At 31.6% G+C, this 27045-nt stretch overlaps 1 protein-coding gene across 1 annotated transcript; it reads left to right on the forward strand.

Moving 5' to 3' along the window:
- The first annotated feature begins 967 nt into the window (after positions 1–967).
- Rsph9 (Radial spoke head protein 9) lies at positions 968–26211 on the forward strand. Its single transcript, XM_075354009.1, has 4 exons — positions 968–1194; positions 12324–12549; positions 21385–21676; positions 26051–26211. Exons 1-4 carry the CDS (start codon positions 968–970, stop codon positions 26209–26211), a joined length of 906 nt encoding a protein of 301 aa, XP_075210124.1.
- Positions 26212–27045: the final 834 nt, after the last annotated feature.

Consider the following 27045-nt stretch of genomic DNA (forward strand, 5'->3'; position numbering starts at 1 on the left):
TCCCAAAAAAGGTTTCTCTGATATCTCCTGTGGTAAATTAATTTATCAACCAAAAAAAAAATAGTTAGATATCCATTTTGCACAGGTTATATCTTACTTTCTTGTTATCTTACTACTATGCATTTATTACTATATTATGTTGTATTACTGTATTATCCTACACTGTTCTGCTGCTATACTCTAAAATATAATAGGTCACAAAATTATACCGTTCTAGAATGCATTATTTTTTTTATTTTTCAAAAAATGTTCAATAAAATAAGGAAAACGCAGTTGGGAGATTCAGAACTTTCCCAGTGATAATAAATTCACTGTTATCCCAATTAAAACTTTAGCAATGTTAATAAAAGTAGTTGCTTACACATTTTAAAAAGTAAAATGTATAATTTTTTTAATTTAATTACTTAAACTCGGTCGTAAAATTAGTTTTGGATAGTTCAAAATTATTTTGAAAGATGTACACAAAACAATGTCTCAAAATTTGTTATTAAATTGGCTTAACAGATTATTGACAAGCAGCTGGAAAAAAAATCACTGATGTCAACATAACCTTCATAACGTACTCGAGGCTATAAAATTAAAAAATAATTTTTTGTACTGTGACGAGGAAAAATAATTTAAAAAAATATCATTAAAAAGCATAATCAAATAAGTAACATGTCTTTTGTAGAATTTTCTTTAGAGTGACCAATGTAACCATAACTTTTTAAAAATCGTAATTAGTAAACTTAAGCGGTATTCAGTAAAGCAGAAGACGTAAATAAATCATATTTAAGGATCGCGTACTCAGTCATTTTTTTAAATCATTCAATCTTAATTGTTGTGTGTGTTTATTTTTAAGTGAAAAAATATTGTGTATCAAGTATAATTAAACTATTTTCGTTTCCAAAAATAAATAGTAATTATATTTTTACAGATTTTAGATGAAATTGAATAATTACATTATCAAAATTAAAAATTATAAGGTATGAATATCGAAGATATGCTAATTGGATTTGAAACTCTATCTCGTTATGGTATAACACTAAGTTCTGAAAAACGTCTAGTTATATATAATTCATTGATTTTGATAAAAAATGATTCTCATTTTAAAGATATTTTCTTGTGGGGCATTGTTCGAGGTTTGAATGCTGATTTTTATATCGCGTATGGTTACCAGAAAGATGCTTTAATCGGCAGAATCTTTTACTATAGGTAGTAATCATTTCAATTTTCTAAGTTCTTTAGATTTTATATATAAACTTATTTCCTAAATGCGTACATTATGGACACAATTTGATATAACCATTTTTTTTAATTTCGCCTATTGTGATAGATTATTACGTAAAGAAAATGTTTTTGATTCTAGTGCATCGACGGGGACTACTCGTTTTTTTCGACGAAATATTTTGTGTGATTTTTTTACTGTAAGTTATACATATAATTAATTGAATTGGTTTTTGATATTTATTTACGTTTGACGTTAGTTAACGACGGCCGGATATCCTTTATCACAGATCAGTATATAAGGTTCATCTGCAATTACGTTTCCCTCATTAGAAGTCCGCTAAATATGGATCAGAATGGTACCTCACTGTACTTCGGTGCTGACTGTTTTACCATTTTCCTTGTCCCACAACCTTCCCATGTTTTACGTATGTGAAAACCACTCTTCGGTTACCATATTACCATATTATATCATTAAGATCTTGGAACTTAACAGTATTAAGTGAGGTGGTTTTTATAATATTCTTTTCTACATTAGGCCGGCATGAATTGGAGTAGATGATAGATCCCTTCTTTACATTTAATTTGATGTCATATATTATGCATGAAATTCCTACATTATCGATGTCAATAATATGCAGGAAAGATTACTTTGTTGAAAGATTTCAACAATTATCATTGTTAGGAGAGCAGCATTACAGCGTTTTTACTTCCTTGTACGAAATAAAGGAAGTTATTGTGATTGCGAAAAATTTCGGTTTTCAGATTTCAACGGAAATATCCATTTTGACTAGTTTCGGCGTGACGTCTGTACGTACTTATGTATCTCGCATAACTCAAAAACGATTATTCCTAGGATGCTGAAATTTTGGATTTAGGACTGGGATCTTTTTCGGAATCCCCCCCCCCCAAAAAAAAAATTAATATCTTTAATATCCAATAAGAATTAAAAATAGTTACTTAATTATACGACGGCGATAATGCATGAATTTTTCAATTTTAATTTCATATATATTCCAATAACTTTTTAATTATAATTTTAATTTAATTATAATTTTTTAATTAAATAGGAATATGCATGTTTCAAAATAAAAAATCAGAATTGGTAGTTTTTCGTTTGTCAGCCCCCAAAAGTTTGCAAATATAGTATAGTTTGCAGGTTTTTCACCTGGAGATAACTGAAAATAGCAAGAAATATTGATTTTAACAATAACCAGGTTGGAGAAATAGCCCAATAAGCATTTATATTACTATTTTTATAACCGTTTATTTATTTTATAAATATAATCTAACCAAACTTAACCTACGTTCGCTAACCTTACTAATTAGCAGTAATGTTTTGAATATTTAAATAATAAATTCAGTAATTATTGAAATTATTTATTATTTAGATAATCAAAACATTACTATTAATTAGTCCAGGTTAGCGAGCGTAGGTTAAGTTTGGTCAGATTAATTTTTTTTTTTTTTGTCTTCAGTCATTTGACTGGTTTGATGCAGCTCTCCAAGATTTCCTATCTAGTGCTAGTCGTTTCATTTCAGTATACCCTCTACAACCTACATCCCCAACAATTTGTTTTACATACTCCAAACGTGGCCTGCCTACACAATTTTTCCCTTCTACCTGTCCTTCCAATATTAAAGCGACTATTCCAGGATGCCTTAGTATGTGGCCTATAAGTCTGTCTCTTCTTTTAACTATATTTTTCCAAATGCTTCTTTCTTCATCTATTTGCCGCAATACCTCTTCATTTGTCACTTTATCCACCCATCTGATTTTTAACATTCTCCTATAGCACCACATTTCAAAAGCTTCTAATCTTTTCTTCTCAGATACTCCGATTGTCCAAGTTTCACTTCCATATAAAGCGACACTCCAAACATACACTTTCAAAAATCTTTTCCTGACATTTAAATTCATTTTTGATGTAAACAAGTTATATTTCTTACTGAAGGCTCGTTTAGCTTGTGCTATTCGGCATTTTATATCGCTCCTGCTTCGTCCATCTGTAGTAATTTTACTTCCCAAATAACAAAATTCTTCTACCTCCATAATCTTTTCTCCTCCTATTTTCACATTCAGCGGTCCATCTTTGTTATTTCTACTACATTTCATTACTTTTGTTTTGTTCTTGTTTATTTTCACGCGATAGTTCTTGCGTAGGACTTCATCTATGCCGTTCATTGTTTCTTCTAAATCCTTTTTACTCTCGGCTAGAATTACTATATCATCAGCAAATCGTAGCATCTTTATCTTTTCACCTTGTACTGTTACTCCGAATCTAAATTGTTCTTTAACATCATTAACTGCTAGTTCCATGTAAAGATTAAAAAGTAACGGAGATAGGGAACATCCTTGTCGGACTCCCTTTCTTATTAGGGCTTCTTTCTTATGTTCTTCAATTGTTATTGTTGCTGTTTGGTTCCTGTACATGTTAGCAATTGTTCTTCTATCTCTGTATTTGAACCCTAATTTTTTTAAAATGCTGAACATTTTATTCCAGTCTACGTTATCGAAAGCCTTTTCTAGGTCTATAAACGCCAAGTATGTCGGTTTGTTTTTCTTTAATCTTCCTTCTACTATTAATCTGAGGCCTAAAATTGCTTCCCTTGTCCCTATACTTTTCCTGAAACCAAATTGGTCTTCTCCTAACACTTCTTCCACTCTCCTCTCAATTCTTCTGTATAAAATTCTAGTTAAGATTTTTGATGCATGACTAGTTAAACTAATTGTTCTGTATTCTTCACATTTATCTGCCCCTGCTTTCTTTGGTATCATAACTATAACACTTTTTTTGAAGTCTGATGGAAATTCCCCATTTTCATAAATATTACACACCAGTTTGTATAATCTATCAATCGCTTCCTCACCTGCACTGCGCAGTAATTCTACAGGTATTCCGTCTATTCCAGGAGCCTTTCTGCCATTTAAATCTTTTAATGCTCTCTTAAATTCAGATCTCAGTATTGTTTCTCCCATTTCATCCTCCTCAACTTCCTCTTCTTCCTCTATAACACCATTTTCTAATTCATTTCCTCCATATAACTCTTCAATATATTCCACCCATCTATCGACTTTACCTTTCGTATTATATATTGGTGTACCATCTTTGTTTAACACATTATTACATTTTAATTTATGTACCCCAAAATTTTCCTTAACTTTCCTGTATGCTCCGTCTATTTTACCAATGTTCATTTCTCTTTCCACTTCTGAACACTTTTCTTTAATCCACTCTTCTTTCACCAGTTTGCACTTCCTGTTTATAGCATTTCTTAATTGCCGATAGTTCCTTTTACTTTCTTCATCACTAGCATTCTTATATTTTCTACGTTCATCCATCAGCTGCAATATATCGTCTGAAACCCAAGGTTTTCTACCGGTTCTCTTTATTCCGCCTAAGTTTGCTTCTGCTGATTTAAGAATTTCCTTTTTAACATTCTCCCATTCTTCTTCTACATTTTCTACCTTATCTTTTTTACTCAGACCTCTTGCGATGTCCTCCTCAAAAATCTTCTTTACCTCCTCTTCCTTAAGCTTCTCTAAATTCCACCGATTCATCTGACACCTTTTCTTCAGGTTTTTAAACCCCAATCTACATTTCATTATCACCAAATTATGGTCGCTATCAATGTCTCCTCCAGGGTAAGTTTTGCAGTCAACGAGTTGATTTCTAAATCTTTGCTTAACCATGATATAATCTATCTGATACCTTGCAGTATCGCCTGGCTTTTTCCAAGTGTATATTCTTCTATTATGATTTTTAAATTGGGTGTTGGCAATTACTAAATTATACTTCGTGCAAAACTCTATAAGTCGGTCCCCTCTTTCATTCCTTTTGCCCAGCCCGTATTCACCCACTATATTTCCTTCCTTGCCTTCTCCAATGCTTGCATTCCAATCTCCAACTATTATTAAATTTTCATCTCCTTTTACGTGTTTAATTGCTTCATCAATCTCTTCGTATACACACTCTACCTCATCATCACCATGGGCGCTTGTAGGCATATAGACGTTAACAATCGTTGTCGGTTTAGGTTTTGATTTTATCCTTATTACAATGATTCTATCGCTATGCGTTTTGAAATACTCCACTCTCCTCCCTATTTTCTTGTTCATCACGAAACCTACTCCTGCCTGCCCATTATTTGACGCTGAGTTAATTACTCTAAAGTCACCCGACCAAAAGTCGCCTTCCTCTTCCCACCGAACCTCACTAATTCCTACTATATCCACGTTTACCCTATCCATTTCCCTTTTTAAATTCTCTAGCCTACCAACCTTTTTTAAGCTTCTAACATTCCACGCTCCGACTCGTAGAATGTTATTTTTTAATTTTCTGGTGACCCCTTCCTTAGTAGTCCCCACCCGGAGATCCGAACGGGGGACTATTTTTCCACCGGAATATTTTACCAAGGAAGGCGCCTCCATTATTGCTATGTGAAAATGCAGAGAGCCACATTTTCTTGGAAAAAAAGCAGCTGTAGTTTTCCATTGCTTTCAGCTGCGCAGTACTCAGAGGACTGAGTGATGTTGATATGGCCGTTTAAGTCGTCGGTCAGATTAATAAAATTTTGATATAGTTGAGTACGGACATTGAGTAGTGAAGACGTGGTGTCGAACGCTCCGTGGTTTTTTACTTTTTTGGTTGATTTTTTCTGGGTTTTTGTTGATTTGGGCGTTTGGAAAGTCTCGGTTAAATCTTCACGTTTTGAAGATTTTGGACAACGGACTAATTTTTTATTCGAGATTTTTGTGGATCGACCTTATTGCCATTGGCAACAAGGTTCACTGTTAACTAATTTATTGCTCTGCGAGTTATAACAAGACAGTGACGTAAACAACCACTTAGAAGAATTTCAACTTATTTTTCATATAAGGTGAACAAATAATTCTAAGTGTTGAGGCAGTTTATAAGGGGATTCCTTTTTTGCATCCTAGCTCCCTTCCCATAACATTTAACTCAAAACCCCCTGGGATCTTTGCAAGCCGGGTCCGATGAAATTAACAGAGGTTCGCATACGGATAGGCTGAATACATTGTCGTGCCTATATCCGAGTACCTGAAGACAGATGCTATCGTTGTTGGGCTTCGGGCCAGATTGCAAAGAAGTAGATAGACGTCAGTTATGCTTAAATTGTGGGAAACTGGGCCATAAGAGTGCTCATTGCAAAGGTCCGACGACATGCGCGATATGCGGTTTGCGGGGCCACTGGACCGGAAGGTTTACCCCCCAGAAATGTAGATACTACAATTAAATATGAATTGTAGCAGATGGGCACATGACAACTGCTGGGAGTGGCTATGCAAGATAGAGTAGATATTGTAATTGCTGCAGACCGTAATGTATCAGTGGCTTATACGCCGGAATGGAAAAGAAATGAGAATTTGACATTGGCAATTGGCTTTCCTTCAGTAGGGACTCCGGTAGGAATATGTGAAACTGGAGATGGTTACGTTTGAACAGACTTGGGGAATACTGTGATTTTCGCTGTGTACCATTTCCCAAGTGCAGGAGTTGTCAGTTTTGTGGTTCTCCTTGATGAAATAGGGCATGAGATTCTAAGGTTCAGAGGCAAAAAGAAATTTTGGCAGGCGACTTTAACGCTAAATCGCTAGAGTTTGCGGGAACTGTAAGAAACTTAGAGACACAACGTTTAGTGGAAGAAATCAATACTTTGAGGCTGATTTGTATGAACAGTGATGAACCCACTTTTAGTCTCGGGGAAGCCAGCTCGGCAATTGACTTGAATTGCATCTCTGAAGATCGTGTAACTACTCTGATTAATTGGAGAGTATTAGATGAAGAGAGAGAGAGAGAGGGAGAGAGAGAGAGAGAGAGAGAGAGAGAGAGAGAGAGAGAGAGAGAGTTCGGACCATTACATAATAGCGTATGAGGTAACAACGACACCAAGAATGGTTAAGCCTGGTAGAACTATCACCTCGTGGTGCGGGTGTGTTCGTTTTTCGGAGGTTTTTGGTGAGAAAGTGGCTGAAGTAACAGACCTTGAAGAACTGACAGAAATTGTTACTATAGAATGTGACAAGGCGGAAGTTTTGGTACAAGTGCCCGAAAAAAGACATACGTATTGGTGGGGACCTGAGCTAGATGTCTTACGTAAAAGAGTTTGGGCAGCTAGAAGGAAACTACAAAGAGTTAATAGACGTGGGTGTCAACTTCGCAAGGATAAGGCCAAAAAAGAATTCGTGGAGGCTAGATCCAAATACACAGCAGCCATCAAAAAAGCCAAGTGCAAGTGTTGGAGAGAACTTTGCGAAGATATCGATAGAAATCCCTGGAGAAGAGGGTACAAATTAGTTTCCGGAAGAATTGGTAGACGATTGCCAGTGATCCCAGAAAATAAGGTGCGTGAATATGTAAATGTACTCTTTCCGAAGCAAGTAGATCCATGAAGAGAGGAAATTGTGGCTGATGAAATACCGGTGGTCACTATGCAGAAATTAAAGACTGCAGGCAGGAAAATGAAACTGCATAAGAGTCCAGGTCCGGACGGCATTCCGGTAGAAGTCGTCCGGATGCTGGTGAAAGAAGCGCCTGTTAAAATGTTGGAAGTACCATATCCTGAAAGGCGATTTATAAACAAACCAGGTAGGTCAGGAGTTACAATTCCTTATAGACCGATTTGTATTACAAATAATTTTTTTAAATTACTAGAAAGAATGTTAGAGGCGAGCTTGCGGACCTTTATTGGAGAAAGGTATGGTATTAGCCATTGGAAATTTGAATTTCGAACAGGGAAATCAGCAGCGGATGCTGTGAAGGAGGTGATGAAATTGGTTGATGACGCGGCAAAGGGCACGTGGCGTACGCGCCGAATTCCTGTAGTCATATTAGAGGATGTATAAAATGCTTTTAATTCCCTGAGGTTGGAAGCAATATTTGAAGTGATGAAGAAGGTCAGTCAATATATCGCCTTATCTCATATGAATAATACAGAGATACTTATAAGAAAGATTTGTGGTATACCAAATAGGCAGTAGTGAGACTGAATTCAAAGTATCAAGTAGGGTGCCTTAGGCCTCTGATTTGGAACCCATTTTATGGAGTCTTAAGTTCGATGGGATTTTGAGCTTAGAATACCCAGAAGGAGTGCAAGATATAGCTTTTGCTGATGACCTTGCGCTAGTGGTCACTGCAAAGAAGAAGGAAGACGTAGCGAGAGTAGCAAATGAGGCACTAAATATGTTAAATAGATGGATGAGAATTAGAGGACCGGCTCTCGCACGAAAAAACGGTAGGGATCTTCATGACGGGGAGACGAATTATAAGGCATATTCCGATTGTGACTGAGGAAGGCCCGGTCCAGTGCGTCAGAAATATAAAATATCTAAGGATGTGGCTAGACCGCAGAAGATCCTTTTACTTTTCATGTACAGGAGGTTCGTACTAAAGCTGAACAAGTGGTACAAAGTACCACTACTTCGTAAATATTTACTAAGTATTATAATAATAATATTTATAATATTAGTTTATTATTTATTATAATATTTACTAAGTAAATAGACTACTAAGAACAACTAGACCGCGGACCTCAATTAGGAAACTGCATTCACATGTGATATATTCTATATTGTCATACGTTGTGACAGTGTGGCACAGGGCTCTGAGAAGTGATAGGAATAAGAGGTACTTAGAGGGAGTACAACGAAAAATATCCACGAATAGCATGAGCCTTTTCGTCGGTGTCAACTGAAGCATTGTTGTTTGTAATTACTGGGGTGTTAGCTATACAGCAGATGGCTCGAGCTCGGGTAAAAATTGATGAGGGGATGAATAAGGAAGACGCGCAGCGTGTGTTAATAGAAGAGTGGCAGACAAGGTGAGTCACCTCAGGAAAAGGCGAATGGACCCGGCGTTTAATAGGTGAGATCGGGCCGTGGATAGGGAGGGGATTTAGTGAGCTGAATTACTGGCTCACCCAATTCCTGACCGGCCACGGCTCATTCCGAGGCTACCTGTTTGGAAGACACAAGGTAGATAATCCGGAGTGCCAATATTTTGGTCAGAGGACACAGCTGAACATGTCTTTTTCCAATGCATTAGATGGGAAAGAGAAAGAAGATGTATGGTGATTACTGGTCGTAGACGTAGGCAATGTTATTGGTGTAATGCTAACAGACAGTGATAAATTCTCCGCGGTGTCCAGCTTTGTACACAGAGTGACGAGTAGTACCAGTATTCCAACTGAGATGTCCAATGAAATACAAGTATGTGAGTATCAATTTCAAGGTGAGTACAATTGCAGTTCTAGATCGTAATGCAGTAGTCAGAAGTGTAATCAATAGTCTGAGTCGGAGGGGACAGCCCTCGGTGGAGCCGTCGTCTGCCCGTGCTTGCGCGGGTAGGCGGTGGTGGTGAAGCTGTGGGACTCCTGGGCCTCCCTGCTTTGGCACCCCCGGGTTGTGTTATACGTAATTACAAAACCGGCCCCGGGTGGAGAGGAACGGTGAAGTAGGAGTTTTAGTCGGTAGGGCACGGGCACACATAGGCTGTTAATAACATCTAGCCGAACCCGTGCGAGTCCGACACTCCCCCACTAGTTGGGGGTACGTAAATAGTATTTCTCCGCAATACCGATAACAAAAAAAAACATTTTAATATATAAAATATGTTAATATGGAGAATGTTTAAAATGACCAGTATAAAAGAGTATTTTACTGTGTTATCGGTTATTTCTCCAACCTGGTTATTATTAATACCAATGTTTCCTGTTATTTTGAAACATGCATATTCCCACCGAATTCTTATTGGATATTAAAATTATTATCCATTTTTGGCCGATTGATTAAAAAATAAGTTTTTTTTGGGGGGGAATTCCGAAAAATATTCTAGGACTGTTGTAACATGTAGTTGTGCAACTCCCCTTTTGATTGCAATCAACTGGACCAAAAGTGTCAAAAAAGCCCAAAATCCAAATTTTTTTGGATTTTGGACTTTTTCTTAACTGCAGTAATAAGAGCCCTCATTGAGAGCTTTTCAATGATATATCATAAGTGGTAATTATTTTCATTGGTTCCAGAGTTATAGCCAAATAAAATTTTAATTAATAAAATTTGGATCTTGGAAGCAGAAAGCACATCGGTTCAAATCAGACTTCATCTCCTTTTTTTTAATTTAAATATATAGATTTATTAATAATTATTAACCTCTGATTGTAAAAAAATTGTTATTTCTGATTTGTAAACTTGCTTTTGTTCATGCTTACAACAAAAATTGTTGCTGCCAACTTTTTGAATATATTTTGGATATAAACATTTTAAATATATTCAAAATTTTTATATACAAAATATATTTTTTAATAAATGTGCGTCCCCTAATATGGGTTCCAATCAACAATGTTAGACATATTATCTCCAGCTGTCATTAACATTGAGCTCCAAGGTTCAAATCCTAGTAAATTCAGTTACTTTTATGCGGATTTGAATACTAGATCATGGATACTGGTGTTCTTTGGTGGTTTCTCTCTCTCTCTTTTTTTCTGTTTAGCCTCCGGTAACTACCGTTTTTAGATAATACTGCAGAGGATGAATGAGGATGATATGTATGAGTGTAGTCTTGTACATTCTCAGTTCGACCATTCCTGAGATGTGTGGTTAATTGAAACCCAACCACTAAAGAACACCGGTATCCACGATCTAGTATTCAAATCCGTGTAAAAATAACTGGCTTTACAAGGACTTGAACGCTGGAACTCTCGGCTTCCAAATCAGCTGATTTGGGAAGACGCGTTCACCACTAGACCAACCCGGTGGGTTCGTTCTTTGGTGGTTTGGTTTCAATTAACCACACATCTTAGGAATGTCTACCTGAAACTAAAAGACTACACTTCATTTACATTCATACATATCATCCTCATTCATCCTCTGAAGTAATACCTTATGGTGGTTATAGTGGTTCTGGAGACTAAACAGAAAATGAGAGAGATAGAGAGAGCTGTCATTAACATCATTTAATCGATGTGTATTTATATAATTTATCCTTTATAGCTTTTAACTAACAGGTGGTGTTGTACTTTATCGTTAAGAACAGATATTCCGTTAATAAAAAATACTGTGATAATATATTTAATACTTTTACTTTAAGTAAGAAGCTCAAGATTATTATTTAATTAAATTAAGACAAGATTATTTACGCGCAGAGAAATTTAAAAGAATGTATATATAATTTCTACCATCAAAAATTTCAAGGAAAAAATCTTCCATGTAATTCATACATGTGCAAAAATTAAAACAAATTTGTGTAGTTTACAATAACTCAAAACCAGTTCTAAACAGAAATATTCTGATAGGATATAATTATAAGCAGTTATAGTTTTCTGTTGGCTAATTGCTTAAGAAAATAAATATTTACCTCTGGATTTTTACAAAGTAAATGTATACAGTCCATTAAATTAAAGAGATCGTATTAAATTATTAAACATTGCTTCTGAAGTCAAAATACTTATTATTTTGTTCCATATTTCTTTTCTATTTAGAATTCAAGCAATATTTGGATTGAATAAACCTAATTTTAAATTGTGATTGAAATCCCAAAACTCTCTCACATGTTCTGTAAATAGTTCCATGTTAAATATACTGCATATGCCTTTGGGAAAGGCATATACAGCAGCACAGTATGTCCTTCAGAAAACACTGGATATCACAACTGTGTTGTTCATCATTATTGATTATACTGTCGTATAACTGAAGAGCAACTCATATTTTAAGTTCAGAAATAAACAACATTGTGCAATAAGCAGTACTCCCTTAATCCATCACAGCTTTCTAGAAGACAAAAAGTGGCAGCCAGTGAGTGTCAGATAGTGTATGCAAAAATACCAAAGTATTTAAACAGAAATATTGCACAATAATATCCACTCTATTTTATATTAGAGGATTTTTTTTTCATATTATATTAGAGAAACCAATTCTTAAATGTTATAAAGAATTCATAAGGATTTTAAAATAAAAAATCACTGAAGTAACAGAATCCAGAAGTTATTTTTGGAAGTGATTATAATTTCATCTCAGATCACCTACTACCACCCAATTATAACTCATAAGATACATATACACTATGCATCATTATTACTTCTTTATTTTTATTTTTTTTTAGCACTAACTGCATAGACTGGTTTTTGTTACCAGAACCTAAACTAGATGATATGCAGTTTGCATTAAGGTGTAGCTCTAAATTTCAAGGAGATCCAAGTTTTGCTGTACAAATTGAACCAGAAGAAATGACAAAGGAGACTTTAATGAAAATAGTTATGAATGAAGAAACAGAACAGGAACTAAAACCTGAGGAAGCTGAAGAAGCAGAAGGAGAAGGAGATGGAGATGTAACTATTTATTGCAAAATCTAAAATTATTATGAATTGTATTTATTTAATAGTAAACAGAATTAATTAATGACAGGGTATATATTATTTGCTCCATATTTTGTCTTAATGGGAGACTCCTTAAATACAAATGGTTACACTAAATTTAGAAATTCATGCTTGTTGATGCACAGCTGACAACATTAATATTTTTTAATTTAAGTTTTACTGTTTATTTCTAGATATATTTGAATAATAAACTACCATATGCAATTTATTCTTAAGAAAGAATTATATGTAATTAAGAACTGAAAGCAGTAGTAATTTATTTGGGTTGTTTAATGTTAATAACGAGCAGACAGTTGAATTAAAATTTGAAATTTATGTAAATAATCTTATGTAAACTTTTACATGTTAGTGATAACTGTTGAGTATAAAGAAAGCACAGACATGAAAAAAAATAACTTGAATGTTCTGTAGAATGATATTAATATGATGAGAAGGTAAGCTATCAATTAGGCTCACATCAATTAGATTACTACCTTTTCATGAAACAACTAATACAAACAAAAATTTAAATTAAATTTTAACACCCCAGTCAGTTAATATACAGAATGTATCACGAAGTTTTACCACAATTTTCATAACTATCCTACTCGTGAAAATAATGGAAAAAATTCATATATATGTCCTAAAATGCTTCGTTTGCGAGTTACGGCTAGTGAAAGATTTCGCTCCGGATTTCAGCTACCCCGGTGAAATAAGGTCTTACTGAAATTTTTAGAAAGTGAATTTAGGAGCAGAATTAGATTTCACATGGTTTTTGACCTGAAGAATCGAATAAAATAGGTTACAGAACAGTATCTGCAGTAGTTTTTGCGAAAAACTACTGCAGGTTTTCATCTGAGATGAAAACCAATAAATTGGAATAAAAACCCTTTTTTTCTTTTTTTGTACAATAAATTTGTTAAATGAATAATAAACACATAAAACTTTTTAACAAAACTTGTAGAGAATTTATTTCTGAACAAAAATAGTGTAAGATAAGTTGAATAAAACAAAGAAAAGTTAGAAAAAATTTAATTTTATTTATAAACTGTAGTCTAGACCAAAGTTCGTTATACGTAGAACTAACCATTTTTTTCTACCAGTTTAGAGTAAATGTTCAAAAATGCTCCCGCCATTTTCACTACATTTCTTGGTAGGCTTCTGTAGTACTTTTGTTGCTATTTTAGTTCTTCAGGGCTATCCATAAGTTGTTCAGCCGAATTCATAAAGCGGACAATTAATTCCTCACAAGAATGTATTTTTGTTTTGTATTCAATATTTTTCATCCATCCCCAGACGTAAAAATCTAAAGGTGTTAGATTAGGCGATCATGGTGGCCAGGAATGTGAACTTCCGCGACCGATCTGTTTCTCAGGGAAATGTTGGCACTGATGGACTCAAGGTAATAAGTGAGTGGAAACTGCTCAAGATAAGGGGAGGCGCGCCATCCTGTTAGAAATATTCTTTGCATCTCAGTGCTAGAGGAACATCTTCCTCTAGCAGTTGCGAGAGAATTCTTCTAGAACAAAATGCAAGTAGACTTCAGCATTTAAGCGGCTAAGAACGGTCCAAACAGCTGATTGTGACGAAGGCCGCAACTTACATTGACACTAAATCGGTGTTTAAAATTACCTTCCACCGTTTCATGAGAATTTACTTCTGCCTATTCATGCTCATTGCGTAAATTGTTGACGCCATCTTGAGTGAAATTTGGCTCGTAAACAAAACATATTTATAGAGTTGTCAAATTGTATTCCACCAGTTGCAGAACTCTAAGCGAAGCGGACCGTCTACAGTTAGTAGATGCTGAAATTACTGTTTATCATAAGGATAAAACTTGTTTTATCTAAGTGTCCTCCAAATCAAATAATGCAAAACCCCGATCCACTTAGAAAGACTTCGTGTACTAACGCCTTGACTGCGCTGAGCTGCATCGATAGTAATTTTATCAATAACAACGTCGTGTTGGACAGATCGTTCGTTTCTGGCACGAATATTAGGTAGTGAACTTGTTTCCCGAAGATTACGAAAAGTCGCGCCAATTCTTTTGGTATCTGGAATTCTGCGATTTGGAAAATGTACTTCATATTCTACTGTAGCAGCTTCAGTGTTACCATTATGCGCACCCAAAAAGAATACCATATCAGCGTATTCCTCTTTTGTAAATAAGTACATTACTTCAATGGCAAACCGATCTCGTTCAAACTAAAATTCACGAAAAACCTTCACCAACGACATCACAATTGATAGTACCCAATATACTTAATGTACCTCAAAGAATGATTTAAACACCAGTATAGTATTGCGCATTGTTGATCAGTTGTGTTATTTTACTGTTATCTTTGAAATAATAATTTTTCAAATAATTTATAGTATTTATTAATTTATTGTCATTAGTAAAAAAAAATATTATCTAAATAATTTTTATTTTACAATTTTGTAATTTCCATTTTTTTTTTCATTTTTTACATCACCCAAGTATAATTTGATTTTTGTTTACATTAGATAAGTACTTTACTGACAAATGTAATAATGTACTGTTTCTAAATAAAATCAAAATATTTCTAACTATTCTTTGTTTTATTCAACTTATTTTACATCATTATGTTCAGAATTAAATTGTCTACAAGTTTTGTTTAAAGATGTTATGTGTTTATTACTCATTTAACAAAGTTATTGTACGTCAAACATAAAAAAAAGGGTTTTTATTCCAATTTATTGATCTTCACCACAGATTTCTCAAATTATTGCAGTTCTGTGACCAATTTTATTAGATTTTTCAGGTCAAAAACCATAAGAAATTACTAATTCCACTCCTAAATTGACGTCCTAAAAATTTTAGTATGACCTCATTTCACAGCGGTAGCTGAAATCCAAGTGAAATTTTAGAACAAGTTTAAATGAACTTTTTCCATTATATTCACGACTAGAATAGGTTATGAAAGTCCCTGTAGAACTTTGTAATACACTCTGTATTATATAATCTGGCCATTTCTTCCATTTGTATTCAAAATTTGTTATGGTTCTTGAGTATACCTAACTTGATTTAAAAGATTATTTCTGATTTATTTGCATAATATGCATACTGTCATAAGTTACCTAACCGCTATGATTAATTGTGTTTTAAATATTTATAATATATAGTGTGTGTGTAAAATAATAGTGGGGATTTAAATGGCTATATCTTCGAAACAAAGCATTGCAGAGAGATGTACTGTACGTTAAATGGAAGAGAAACACTCCAAGTTGTATGTGAAAGCTAGCATATGCTAGCTGTTGTTTTCCTGTACAAGCAAAGCAGTATGTATATGTCAGTCATCATGTTTGCGGAGCAGAAGAAGGTTCAATGTATGTTGTGGCCTGCTATGTTTGAGTCAGTTATGTTAGGCGTGAATACCATTCTGTACATGAGCTAGATTTACCCCCACATGAAAATTAACATTCGGCGATGGGACAAACAACAGAAACAGGCATCCTACTGAAGCAAACACATCCAGGATGGCTATCATTCTCTGATGAAATGATTAAAGCAGTGTCAATAAGTTTCTTGCATAGCCCAAAGAAATCTGTGTGGAAGGTGGAAGTGTTCTAGACAGTTGGACATTCCTGAAATAACTGTTCACAGTATCCTACAAAGATGGTTATGTTTAGGACAGAGTGAAACGATTTGATTTTGCAGTAGACATTTTGGATAGGTTAGAGCTAGATGATTATTTTTTTAAACAAGTTTATTTTCAGTGATGAAGCAACATTTCATGTTTCTGGAAGAGTATATTTGCATAATGTTTATATATGAAGTATTCAACCTCCAAATGCCATTATTGAACATGAGCGTGAAATTGAAAACGTGAATGTGTGCGTGCTATTGGACGAGACCGAGATATTGGCCCCTTCTTTTTTGCTGAAAAAACCATAACAGGAACATCTTCCTGGATATGTTAGAAGGGTTAGCAGTGCCCTAAATACTAGAGAATTCATTTTCCAGTTAGATGGATCTCCTCCGCATTTACCCACAATCTTGCAAGATTTTCTTCAGTGATGAGTCAGACGAGAAGGGTGGATTGCCTAGGCCCCAAGTTCTCCACACCTTACCCCCACAGATTTCTATTTTTGAGAATATGTAAAACCACAAGTGTTTCCATTCAAGATCAAAATCTGGACAATTTAAAAGAAAGGATCACTGAATCTGTTTCTTCTTTCACGCCAGATGTTCTCTGCCATATATGGCAAGAGACTGAATATCGACTCAATATCTGCAGGGTACTAACAGACCAAACATTGAATTCTACTGAACAGGTAAGAAACCTGGAATATTTCTCTTTCATTTAACATATAGTTCACATCTCAAATCTTTTTTAAGTAAATTCTTTTAAGTAAAATACATGTACAGCATAATGATGTTGCAAAACCTTTGGCATGGTTACTAAAAATAAAATGCAATTTGGTGGTTTTTGTGAAATTTTACATTATTAGATCTTGCTTCCGACTGACTTCCCACCACTGTAATTTAAATAGGTTAATGAATTTCTGAAGAATTTTTGTTCAGGAAAAAAGTTACATTCATCATATATAAACTTAATGACTAAATTTCTAGAATAATAAATCTGTGATAAAACAATTTTTATATTAGTCAAAATTAAGAGGCATTTCAATTTTCTTTGAAAAAGAAAAATTGAAAAAGCTATTTCTGTCAGTACCGCTCTTTATATCTCAAAACGAAATATTTCTAACTAATTACAGAAAAAGAGATGTGAGAATTAAGTGATGATTTTTACAGTGTAGAAAAAATATAAAAATAGAATTTAAAAGATCAAATTTTAGATGACATCTGTTTAGGCTTGCTTTATATATTCTGAATTCATGATGTTTTGTTTATTCTTCCAATATCCTTAATTAATCAACTTGTGTTTTAGTTTTTTCAATCTTCTTTTGTAGTATTAAAGATATTTTAAGAGTTTTACCTGAACATAATGAATAAATGTTTTTTTTTTTTTTAATTCTTATAAGTAAAGATAAAAATTAATTGTACTGTTTTAAAGAGAACCAAGATTTGTGTACTTGGCTAGAGTTACAGCATATAGAGAATAAAAATATAGGTTGATCAGCTTAAAAAAAGATAATTTTTGAAATTATTAATGATTTGCTTTCAAAATTAGGTGGAAATTGATCTTGAAGACTCTTTGGAACTAATACAGCATCTTCAGAGAAGTTAATGTATAATTAGTTCTGAAATATAAAAAAAAAAAAGATTAAATAATAAACTTTGTGATATTTTGACTCTTGACTATCTACATTTAAATAAACAGGAAAAGACTGGGTTCAGAGCCTTATTGTGCTTCCATGATATAGTTATTAACATCAATTTAGTTAATAATATAATATATGTAAGTACAGTAATGTGTGTAGTAAGGATAAGCAAAAAAAAAGAATTATTTTATATTATTTGAATAATTTTATAAACAATTATATTTATGTAAATAGAATTGCCAGTAATAATTAGCAAATTATAAATATTACTAAAAAACTAACACTTAAATTGCAATTCACAATCTTTATGTGGAAAATATTTTAAATGTATTTATAGATATATATTTTAGATTCTCTTAAGAATCTCTATTCTTCTCTTAAGAATTCTATATATTTTAGAAACATTAAAGAAAAGAATTTGTAAAAATGTTAATATAAGGAAAATATTGGATTGTTTCTTATTTCATGAAATAATTCACTGCACCTTTACCCTACATATGCTATGCATGCTGCTACTGCTGCTGCTGTTTAAAAGACATTTTGAAGCATTACCATATATTATCATAAATTTGAAACTATTTTTCAGATGTGAATGGTATATAATGCCGACTCCCTAACAGTGCACCAAAATAATTGCCAGGAATACCACAAAGTTTTGAAAATTTCTGAAAAAACTTTATGTAAACTGTATGAGACACATCACCCAAATGACTTATACCAAAGTTTGTTTTAAAAATAAAGTAAAATTCTAAGAATGGGATAATTTCTGATGAATAAAAACAACTGAATAGAAAGAATCTGTTATGACACTCTCTATAAAAACCTAGTTCATAACTATGTGGTACAATTAAATAAAAAAAAAGATTTGCCCTGCTACATTCCCACTCTCTGCATCTGACTAACTCTCCATTCAGCCTTGTCTTGTACTAATTTGAAGTTTTTTAACAACAATAACAAATGGAGAAGTTTGTCTTTAAAAGTGGCGTTGGAAGACAACATTAATTTAAACCACAAGTATGAATTCAAAGTCATAAAAATCATTTTTTATAGGATGAGAAATTGTGGTAAAATCAAAACGGTATATAGGTATTTTGATAGCTACTTATTATATGGTTTTACACCAACCTGTAATGAACCACCCCATTAATTATCCTTCTCCTGAGTGTGTTGTTTGTGGATACAAAATGCCAACCACTTAGAAAATTATCAAATATTTTAAATTCCTCTTGAAATCTACACACCGCCAGAGAGCTCAAGCTTTATTTAAAGGACTATAAATTCCAATAAAGTAAAAGAAGCAAGCTACTTGGAATCAGAGCTTACAGACAAAGAAATTAAATCTTACAATGCAGGTGAGTTACTTACACTTCCCATTTATTAAGCTTTTGTGAATGCTGTTTGAAGCTAAAAAAAAGAAAATCCCTTTATAAACTAACACTAACAGATGAAGTAATATGTCTGTTAGTAATGAAGACTATGTTAATAATAAATACTCTCTCAGGTGAAGACAAAATATTTCCTTTACAAGAAATGAATCAATTGATGTGTTTCATGCATTTTCTTAATAAGGTTTAAAATTAAGGAAAGATTTTTGTGTACTGAAAGAAAAATTTGGCAAGAATAGATTTATTCGGATGTGTAACAGAAATCTTGTGTACTGACTGTGCTTCTTTTGTGGCTCGGATTTATACCAGTCTTTAAACAGATTTATACCAGTGGCAAAAAAATAAAATTAATATTTTTTGTGTCCTAGAATATTTAAAATTCAGCTATTAAATATGTGCAAAGAAATTGGATTACATTTCCAGAGTTTTGATACTGAGGTCAGATGAGTTGTCTCAGGTAAGTGTTTTAAATTGATTTTAGAACTGACAGATGCACTTCAAAACTTTCTTTTTGAGACAAACATAAATTTTGCAGCTTTATTAAAGTTTTTTAAAAATAAAGTATTTATTATTAAAGCTGAATTTTAAAACTGGTTACAAAATTAATATTTAAATATTTTCAATATTGAAGATATGACAAATTATAATGTAGAGGAAGAAATGAAAATATGCATTAACAGTTTCAAGTAAAGAATTAAAACTACATTTAAAAAAGTTGAAAGAAGGAAATTTAGAATTTTAAATTGATTACAACAATAATTAATTACCCAAATATTGGTAAAAAGTAATAACAGTTTTATTTGGGTTTTTCCACTTAGTGTAGAATTAAATAGAAAAAATAGAGTGCAACTACATTCTGTGGAAGAAATGGGAGCATGTCTATGGACAATTAGTTCAAACACAAAAAAGGTTTCTGTTATTTGTCAGTCACAAGTTTCATATATTTATTTTCTTTTCACTATTTATAACTAACAAAAAATGGAATACAGAAATAAAGACTTTTATAAAAATATTGCTTAAAAACTGTGCTTAATCTTTTATTATTTACCCTCTTATTTAACTTCTCAGCAAACAAATTATAAATATAACAATCAAGTATAATGTAGCTTTATAAGCCAGTTTTAATAGCTACATATAATAAATATTAGAAATATGTAATTTACTGATACACTGATAAAATTATCTCCAATTTTAGGACACTCAAAACACAAAAGGTAAAGAAATGATGGTGTATACAAGTGAAATTTGTTTTAAAAACCTTCAAAAACAGTTAATCACTGAACATACAAGATCAGAGAGAAACTGTTTGTCTGGTATTTCAAACAAATTTTTTAATTATCAATCTAGAATGAATTGATGGAAAGAATATATGCAACTAACGTTCAACACCTTAAGACAGGAACTATATTAGTCTGATTGTCAAGGATGTATTACATTTTTCCTCCAATTAATTTATTTAATGTCCAAGGTAAATAGTTTTTTATTTTATTTTTTCTGGAGGAACTGAAAATAAACTCAGTGTTTATTAAGAATTTATACATGAGGTAACACTTTCTAAAATAACTCATTTGTTTGAAATTATATTTAAGCAAATAAGTCATTCACAATAAAATACTGAGAATTATCAAGGTTTATCAAAGAATTATTATCAAATTTAACAAAGAATTATCAAAAACTGAAACTTATCAATTTTAAAAATAAAGTGGCACAATTTTGAAATTAAAAAATGTAAAAACAACTCTTTTTTATTTGATAAAGATATTTGGTGTAAATATGTGTACCAGATATTATGAACATATCTCAATATATTTTTATGTTGTAAATTTCTATTTAGGAAACACAAAAACAGACTGATAACAAAGTGAGGTAGAATATGTCTTCATATAAACATTTGTCTAATTTAATTCTGTAAATCGGATTCATTCTTAGATTTGAGAACTTCTCTATCATGACATTGCATAACTTTTGTTTACTCATTAATAAATATTTTGACGAAAGTATTTTTTATAAACATTTTTAAGTAAATAGAAATTCTTCTAGTTTACAAAAAATTATTGTAGCAGGCATTTAAGAACTGCACAATACAAATGTAAATGAAATAATTAACTGCACCCATAAATTAATTAATTCTTAGAATAATACTGTAATTTTATGCTTTTATGTTTGCTTTTATCAGGCAATCAAAAGTGAAGGCAAAATAAAGGAAGAGGATAGGCTGGCAGCTGTTGTTTATATGATTAATCAAGAAGCATTTATTTTGCCAAGAGGAGCGCTTTACAAAAGATATGATGGAGTCATAATAGATAACAAAGCGTTTGAGGGTCTTTCATTTATAGAAGGTGATGAATTAAGAAACTACCTGCACCTAAGAGTTCCTCAAGAGAAATGGAACACAAATATGTTAACTAGGAATGAGTACAACTGTGCAATTGATTTTCTTGATACAATTGACGCTGATAAACCTGAAGGTAATCACAATTCATCTATGCTGTTTCCCATTCTCATAATGATAGACATTATTATTCATACCTACTTTCCACCAAGATATTAAGAAATGAAAAAATAATGCCAGTTTATATGTATACCCACCAGACATAACTGGCTGAAAACTATAAATATTTCTTAAGAATACAACCTAGTGAAGAGACCCTATATTTTTTTAATAAGAATTTTAATTATTCAATAATAAATATAAACTATAAAAGCGTGAAAAATGATCATAAAACAATTTGTTTCTTAATGAACTTAATGTATGTTAGATATCATTAGAATGTATTCTGTAATAAACAAAAGAATTTTTAGAAAATGATTTACTGTGATTGAACACTTGAAATGTAAGTAGTCATTATCTGAATCATGTCCGTGGAGTTATTTCACTTTTCTGATCAAGGGTACAATATGATAATTTATTATGAATAACAACTTACAGCAAGACAAGAGGCAGGTCAGCCATTACTGTAAGGAGTGCTGTACACAATTACAGTTTAGAAATATCCCAGTATAACCTCATTAATTTTAGGTAATATACATTCTTTCATTTTCCTATTTTGTACATTGAAATTGTTTTTTTAAGGTAAACTATTTTGTGAAGGCCATTCCTTGTAACTTCTTTTTGTGCTGAATAATAAGCAAGTAGTTATTAAACATCAGAATGAATTTTATAGAGGATTTTAGTGATTGTAACTTGTACATCTTGGGAAGAAGACTTGTTTTGTTACAACTCATACATACAATTTTAAGTTTTATGTATGATTTTTCAGTAGCAGTATTTTAGTAAGATATCTTGGAAATTTTCCAATGCTTTTCCATAAATAAAAAACCTCTTACTTATTGCTTTAAACATCAATTTTCTCAGAATTAAATTCTTTAAAACTTTTATCTTAAGTTTTATTTTATTATTGGCAATCTAAGTAAATTTGCACCAAACCTAAAAAGTATGCTATTCATCTTCTTTCTTTTGAGTTTTACAACAATTTTCTCATAAACTACGAGATGAGTTCTGGAATCCATTTTTAAATAATTTTCATGTAAGATTGGATACAAAACCACCAAATTTGTTTAATAACTTGCATTTATGGAATTTTAGTATAGTATTATTTGAACTTCAGCGCAGAAGTCTACATAAATCTTTCACTAACCAAAAGTTGAAACAAAAACATTACAAGAGTTAAAATGAGCATATAAAGATTTTTCTGAAACTGAGGAAATAGTCATATAAATTTTTTTCTACTAACTTTGTGAGTATAAAATTAAAAAAAATTTAATATAAGCATAGGTCTTATACAAATGTTTTGTTGTTTTATACCCACAAAGTTAGTAGAAAAAAGTTTATATGATGAATTTATTTGCTCAGTTTCAGAAAAATCTTTATACTGCTCATTTTAACAACAGACGTTTTTTTAAAGACAAAATGCTTTTATTCAATTTTATCAAGAATAGTTTCTAAAAAACCATGCAATCACTCTGTGGCCAATCATTTATTAAACACTAATTTTTATGGTCAGAAGGGTTTCCTCTCATCCATATATTATCTTCTTTCGTTTCACAAACACTGTGATTCAACTCAAGGAATAGTATTTATCAGATTAAACATATGTTGTGTTACAAATCATCAGCTGTTTATGTTTTGTAGATTTATCATGAGGTTCTGGTTCAGTAACGCCATCTCTTTGTTTTTCTAGCGTAGTAAGTTATTCTTTTATATGGACTTAGAAAGACTAGTAAATTTTGTCATTGCAATTAAAAAAAAATTGTTTAAAGATGTTTAGCTACCTCTTTTTTAATTTGTATTTCTGCACATTTTTCAAAATCCTATCCCTTATAATGTGTATTCTTTTTTAAAAAAACAAAATCTCAAGAATTTTGTAAATTTGATGTTCATCAATTTTCTCAGTACATTTTAAACAAAGCTTTTTTATCATAAGGGTCTTTTTTTACTAATTTCTTAAAATTCTTTTGGCTATCCAGAAATATTTTTTCTTGAATTACATATAATGTTAGTTGCTTATTATTATTAACTACACTTAATACATATATGTCTAGATATTAAATCTAAATATCTGTTAATATATCTGCCAGCAAAATGATTATATTTATTTAATTTTGCTGAACTGCATGATGAAACATGATAGCATTAAAATGATTAAATTTTTAAGATTTTCTTTCAATAAGGTTTTCAGTAAGATTTTTTTTCAGAGAAATTTCTTTGAAATGATTTTTCAAAGTTAATTAGTAATTTTTTCAACTTGGAAATGGTACTATTTTAATAGTGCTTTTTTTTAAAAAAGTTAAATTAGTTCCTTAAGTAAATAATCATACAACTGCCCACCTATATCTTTTAATGTAATCAATCTCTGTGCTAACCTATTAATGTTACCGGCCTCCATGACATGAGTGGTAGCATCTCAGCCTTACCTAACAATAATAATATAACAATATCTAACAAAAATAATAATGCAATTCATGCAACAGTAAATCATCCTTGGGAAAAAGTAGAGGCATACTAATTATGATTCATAGTGGTTATGTAAATAATAACAATGAAAATAAATTGAAAAAGGAAATAAATTATATAATGCATTCCATAATAATAATGAAGGTGATTTTTTATATTAATTATATAAAAATAAAAGAAAAATATTTGTAAGAAGAAACCTACTAACCTTAATAATAAATCTCAACTTTAACATGCAAAATATACTTACTACTATGTGCTTTAATATTTCAATAACAGAATAAATAATATTACTATTGTTTTACATAGGATAAACAATAATAAACTTTTAATAACATAATAAAACATATACCTTTAAAAAAAATCTCAAATAAATAATAAATATGATTTATCAAGAATTTACAAAATGAAATATAATTTTTGCCTAGCAATGTAGGTGGTAAGACAATCAGATCATTTAATAAGAGCATAATAATAACTGTAAAATTACCAGTAAACTTTTTCAAATGTGTCTGAACACTCAAAAAATAAACATACTATAATTAATGAAGAAAACTTTAAAATCACACTTGTAAAATAATGTCACAGACATTTTTATATAATATATTTAAAAAAGTATTTCACTGATAAATAAACAAGATTTTAGTAAAAATGTATTCCTAATGTTAATGAATTTTTATAATTACATAATTGTTTAGTCAAAAACATCTCATTATCTACCATAGTAGTAGTAAAAAATTATAAATAGTAACATTATTCGGTTATGTCAGGGTTGAAAAATTAAAAAAATGGTTGCACAAGTGTTTTGCATAGAGAACAGTAGGATGCTTGTCTATTGTTACAACTGATATCAACATTGGGCACTATTTGTTGTAGTTCTACCTACAAAATCATCCACAGTAGAATTAATTTCCATAAAACTTGTCCAAAGTAGTTCCCTCTGCAAATAACTCAAAATGCTGCACTTTGATATTTGACAACAAAATTTGACCTGCTGTGATGATAAAGTGTACAGAATCATCAGTAATGATGAAATATGAGTATCATTTTGAGTCAGAGAGTATGGAATGGAAACATGCACAATTGTCAACCAAGGAAAGTTAAAAGTAACCCATCAGCAGGAAATTGATCCAAATCTTTTGGACTCAGAAAATCTACTGGAACATTATCAGGAGAGGGTCAACAATAAACAATGCTTATAACAATGAAAGGCTTTTTGAGAAGCTGAAACTTTCAATTAAAAGTAAACTTTTTTGGTTATTTTATCTCATGATGTCTGTCCATAGTTGAAACCCTCCAGGAAAGCAAGTTTGAGTTAATTGCTCATTCTCCATAAAGTTCTGATCTTGCTCCTTCAGATTATCGCCTGTTTGGTCTTCTCAGAGATATCAAGGCCATCAATTCACCTTCAACTAAGAACAGATTGTTGATTGTTCAACCAAAAACACTTCTTTTTTTGAAGGCATAAATAAGTTTATGAAATCAATGATGGAAGAAGTGTGTTGAAAAGCAAAGGACTATCTTGAAAAATAATGACATTATACGTTTTTTTTTTTTTACTGAGTTAAACGCTTGTAGCTGCGTTGGGGATATCATTGACTCACTCTTTATGTTATTTGCTTTTGTACGATTTTGTAAATTTTGTGAAAAATAGATGAGGATTGTTTTATCAGAGTCAATAAATTATTTTTGATCTGTTGCTGCTGTAATGACAAATTTGATGTTCTTTGATGCAACTAAATTTATAATTTTGTTTATTAGTATACTTAAGGATATATTAGATCCTTTGTCCAACAAATGTCTAAACAAATAAACAACACATCAGGAATATATTAAGATTCATTTTTTCTTCAACAATATCTATTAATTACTACATTTTTCCTTTTAGGTTTATGGATAATGAAGACTGGCAGTGAAAAGAAGATATTGTATTTAAAACATCTTTTATGGCAAGGATATTTGTTTTATCATATAATGAAAACTCAGACGTATGGTTCATTTTATTCTGGTGATGGGAGGAAAAATCTTGATGTACCATTTATGATGTAATATACATTTTTAAACCAATAAATAGAAAACTTGTGCAAATGTGTACTTATAAACACCCAGAATTTTGACCTTAAATTAGACATTTTTTTTGTTTGAAATTTTCATTCTGGTACACAAGAAAATCTGGAACTGATTCTCCTTAACATGAACCGCTCAAAATAACAATACTTTTTATTAAATAACCTTGTATTAAAAACAATTAAAAACCTTTTTTAATTGCAAACAAAAATTTTATTCAGAATGTGTATTTTTCTTTTTAAGTATTTTAAGTATTATTTAAGTTAGCTTCAATGTCATTGAAACTGACATTGGTGGGGGGGGGGGGGGTCATTAACTGGTTGCTTTTTTTCTGAGCTCACAATGAAGTGTCTTTATCAGTGCCTGAACACAATATTATTATAATCAACAAATAAATATCAAAAATTAAACAACAATAATATAAAAACGCAGCGTAGATGTAAAACAATAATGTCATATGCTAAAGGCAAAATAAAACCATAATGGAATACAGTGTTAAAGATCTAACTTAAAACAACAACAAAAATTAAGATAAAAGAACATTTTATGAATAATAAAATATTTGAATACAAATGTACAGCCTTAAGAAATCATAAGACATAAGATATTTTCCGTAAGATATTTTGGATGTTAGCCCCTAGTTTAAACTTCCTACACAATGCCACATAGCTGACAGTCTACAAGGATTTGGTGTACCATTAGCTGGCAGTCACAGTAAACACAAACTGGTGCATCAGTATGATTCATAAGGTATCCATGAGTAACTTTAGTGTGCCCTATTTGCAAACAGCAAAATATCCTCTTGATGTTTATTCC

Source organism: Lycorma delicatula, chromosome 1, assembly GCF_047948215.1.
Source record: "Lycorma delicatula isolate Av1 chromosome 1, ASM4794821v1, whole genome shotgun sequence".
In the NCBI taxonomy this organism is placed as follows: Eukaryota; Metazoa; Arthropoda; class Insecta; order Hemiptera; family Fulgoridae; genus Lycorma; species Lycorma delicatula.